This window comes from Wolffia australiana, chromosome 17 (genome assembly GCF_029677425.1).
Source record: "Wolffia australiana isolate 7733 chromosome 17, ASM2967742v1".
NCBI classification, from domain to species: Eukaryota; Viridiplantae; Streptophyta; class Magnoliopsida; order Alismatales; family Araceae; genus Wolffia; species Wolffia australiana.
The window spans coordinates 6,872,975-6,876,222 of NC_135851.1; the positions used below are offsets into that span (position 1 = coordinate 6,872,975).

General features: G+C 40.2%; 1 protein-coding gene across 1 annotated transcript; it reads left to right on the top strand.

The window, feature by feature from the left end:
* Positions 1-673: 673 nt before the first annotated feature.
* On the top strand, positions 674-2,942 carry LOC144714448 (Adenine nucleotide alpha hydrolases-like superfamily protein). Its single transcript, XM_078589195.1, has 4 exons — positions 674-972; positions 2,347-2,456; positions 2,538-2,656; positions 2,751-2,942. Exons 1-4 carry the CDS (start codon positions 792-794, stop codon positions 2,833-2,835), a joined length of 495 nt encoding a protein of 164 aa, XP_078445321.1. The 5' UTR covers positions 674-791; the 3' UTR covers positions 2,836-2,942.
* Positions 2,943-3,248: the final 306 nt, after the last annotated feature.

The following is a 3,248-nucleotide window of genomic DNA, read 5'->3' on the forward strand; positions in this document are numbered from 1 at the left end:
CGTCAAATTTGCGCATGGAATTGCCCATTGAAAACATAGACAGACAACGGGGACGACGACTGCCGATGACGAATGAAGGATCGTCATCCATCCAAACTACAGATTAGCTGACGACAGGCCGTCGAATTTGTTGTTGTCGAGGATGACGTCTACGTCATGCGTCAAATTCTCCCACGGAGTTGCCCATCGAAGACTTAAACAGATGAAGGGGGACGACACTGCTGATGACGAACAAAGGATCGCCATCCGTCCAAACTACAGATTAGGTGACGACATGTCGTCGAATTCATTGTCATTGAGGACGCCATCTATGTCATCCGTCAAATTCACACATGGAATTGCCCATTGAAGACGTAGACAGACGACGGGGGACGACGACTGCGGATGACGAACGAAGGATCGCCATCCGTCCAAACTACAGATTAGGTGACGACACGCCGTTGAATTCATCGTCATCGAGGACGGTGTCCATCGAAGAGGTAGACAGACGACGGGGGGACGACGACTGCTGACGATGAATGAAGGATCATCATCCGTCCAAACTGACGGGCCCAAGCAACCTAAAAAAAAGCCCAGGCCCGAAATCTGTTGAAATTACCTAAAAGCCCTTTCCGTGGGACCCACCCCCAATTTTAGGATATTCATCACCACGGGAATTCTGTCTGACTTCTTCTTCTTCTTCTTCGTTGCAGAGAGAGAGGTAGAGAGAGAGTGAGACAGAGTAGAAGAGAGAGAGAGAGAGAAGAGGAGAGAGAGAGAGAGAGAGGAGGAGGAGAGAGAGAGAGAGAGCCATGTCGCTTGCAGATAGGAGAGTGGGAGTGGCGGTGGATTTCTCGGCATGCAGCAAAGAGGCGTTGAGATGGACAGTGAACAACGTTGTGAGAGATGGCGATCATCTGATCCTCGTAAACGTGCTCAAGGAGGGTCAGTACGAGGGCGGCGAGACGCAGCTCTGGGAGGCCTCGGGATCTCGTAAGATTGCCCCTTTTTTTAACCTTCTGAATGAATCCTCTGTTTTTCCTTGGAATTTCGATCTCTAATTCGAGATTCTTGTTTGATTTTGAGGTGGGCTCTTTTTTATTTTGATTATTGAGTTTTATTCGTATTTCTTCGTCGATGGGTTGGTTGTTTTTTGTTGATTATTTCTGATCTCCAGATAGTTGGATTTCTTTTCATTCCTTTCTGAAATTCTTAAGAACATTTTTATGGAGAGAAAATTGTTTTCTCTCTGCGCTTATTTCTGAAGTTCGGTTCAAAGATTCTATTATCACCCTCATCTCATTATGAAATTCTTAGGAGCTTTTTATGTATAGAAAAGTGTTTTTTTTCTCTCTGCGCTTATTTCTGAAGTTCGGTTGAAAGATTCTATTATCGCCCTCATATCATTTATGAAATTCTAAGGAACCTTATTTCTGACAATTGTTTTTTTTTCTCTATGCGCTTATTTCAGAAGTTCGGTTTACAGATTCTATTATCACCCTCATCTTCTTCATGAAATTCTTAGGAACCTTTTACGTATAGAAAATTGTTTGTTTTTTTCTCTTCGCTTATTTCTGAAGTTCTGTTTAGAGATTCTATTATCGCCCACATCTCCTCGTGAAATTCTTATGAACCTTCTATGGGTAGATAATCGTTTTATTTTCTTAGCGATTATTCCCGAAGTTCGGTTCACAGATTCTATTGTCGCCCTCATCTCCTTCTGAAATTCTTAAGAACTTTTTGCGATCAATCCTGTAACTTCTGTATCCTCTGTGTTTCTTTGGAATCTTAATTCCAGTTTCAGGTTGTCGAATCCCTTGCTATGGGTGATTTAATTTTTAACGTGTTCTTATTTCTGCGAATACTAGAATTTTATTCCTCTTTATTTTATCGATGGGTTGTGGATTCTTTGTTGTTGCAACCATCCGCTTCTAAAATTATGAAGAAAACTTTATGAATAGAGTTTTTTTACTGTTAATTTCATTTTTTGGACATTTTTTTTTCTCAGCGCTTGTTTCACTTATTATACTTTCGTCCTCATCCCCTGACGATTTTTTTAAGAACCTTGCATGGGTTGAAATTTTTAGTTTAATGAAAATAATTGAATCTCACGCTTATTCCTGAAATTAAATTAGAAGATTCTATTGTGGCCCCAGACCCTTCTGAAATTATCAAGAATCTTTTATGAAGAAAATTTTTTAATGATGATATGATTTTTAAAATTTTTATCTCACTGCTTCTTTCTGAAATTCCGTGTACAGACTCTATTGTCGCTCTCATCCTTTTCAGAAATTCTTAAGGACCTTTCATATGAGTACAAAATTTTCATCATTAAAATATCTGATAATTAAACTTTTTCTTTCTCAGCGCTTATCCCTCTTAGTGAGCTTCCCGACCCGTCGATTCAGAGGAAGTATGGCATCAAGCCCGACCCCGAGACTCTGGACATCGTCAACGACTTGGCGAAACAGAAAGAGGTGAATTCATGATCCAAGACGAAGAACACGAAAAAATATCGAAAATAATTGAATTTTCCTCCCCTTTGATCTTGTTTTTAGGTGGTGATCGTCCTGAAAGTGTTATATGGAGACGCAAGAGAGAAGCTCTTGGAGGCAGTTGATCACATCCCTTTGAGCTGCATCATCATCGGGAACAGAGGGCTCGGCAAGATCAAACGGCAAGAACCAAACCTATCTTAGATTATGACAATTTGATTAATTTGCTTCGTGTTCTTGACTTTTTAGAATTGTTTTGATCTTGTTTTTATGCAGAGTGCTCCTGGGAAGTGTTAGCAACTACGTGGTGAACAACGCCAGCTGCCCGGTCACGGTGGTGAAGCTCAGTCAGGAAGGGTAATTTCTGATGTTTATATGTTGAATATCATGTAATAAAGTTCCTGAACTTGGGAAAACAATTTGGAATGTGAGTAATCTGATTGGCTGCCGTGATCGGTTTTTTCTCCATCTCTCTCTCTTAGTCTATCTATCCTAGCGATCCATCTCTCTCTCTCAATATATATATAGCGTGATGGGCTGTCGTGGTTGGTTTATTCTCTCTCTCTTATTTCTCTCACTATCTTTCCCATACATCTATTCATTTCTCTCAGTCAATCTGTTTGTCCATCTTTCTAACCCAGGATGCATTTCTGTTGTTTGAGATCTTTTTAAACTCTGAGATTTGAGCGATAAATTATGATTTCATGGGTTTATCACATCTCTCTCTCTATATATATGTGTATATCTATATCTATGTCTCTCTCCTCTTCATCC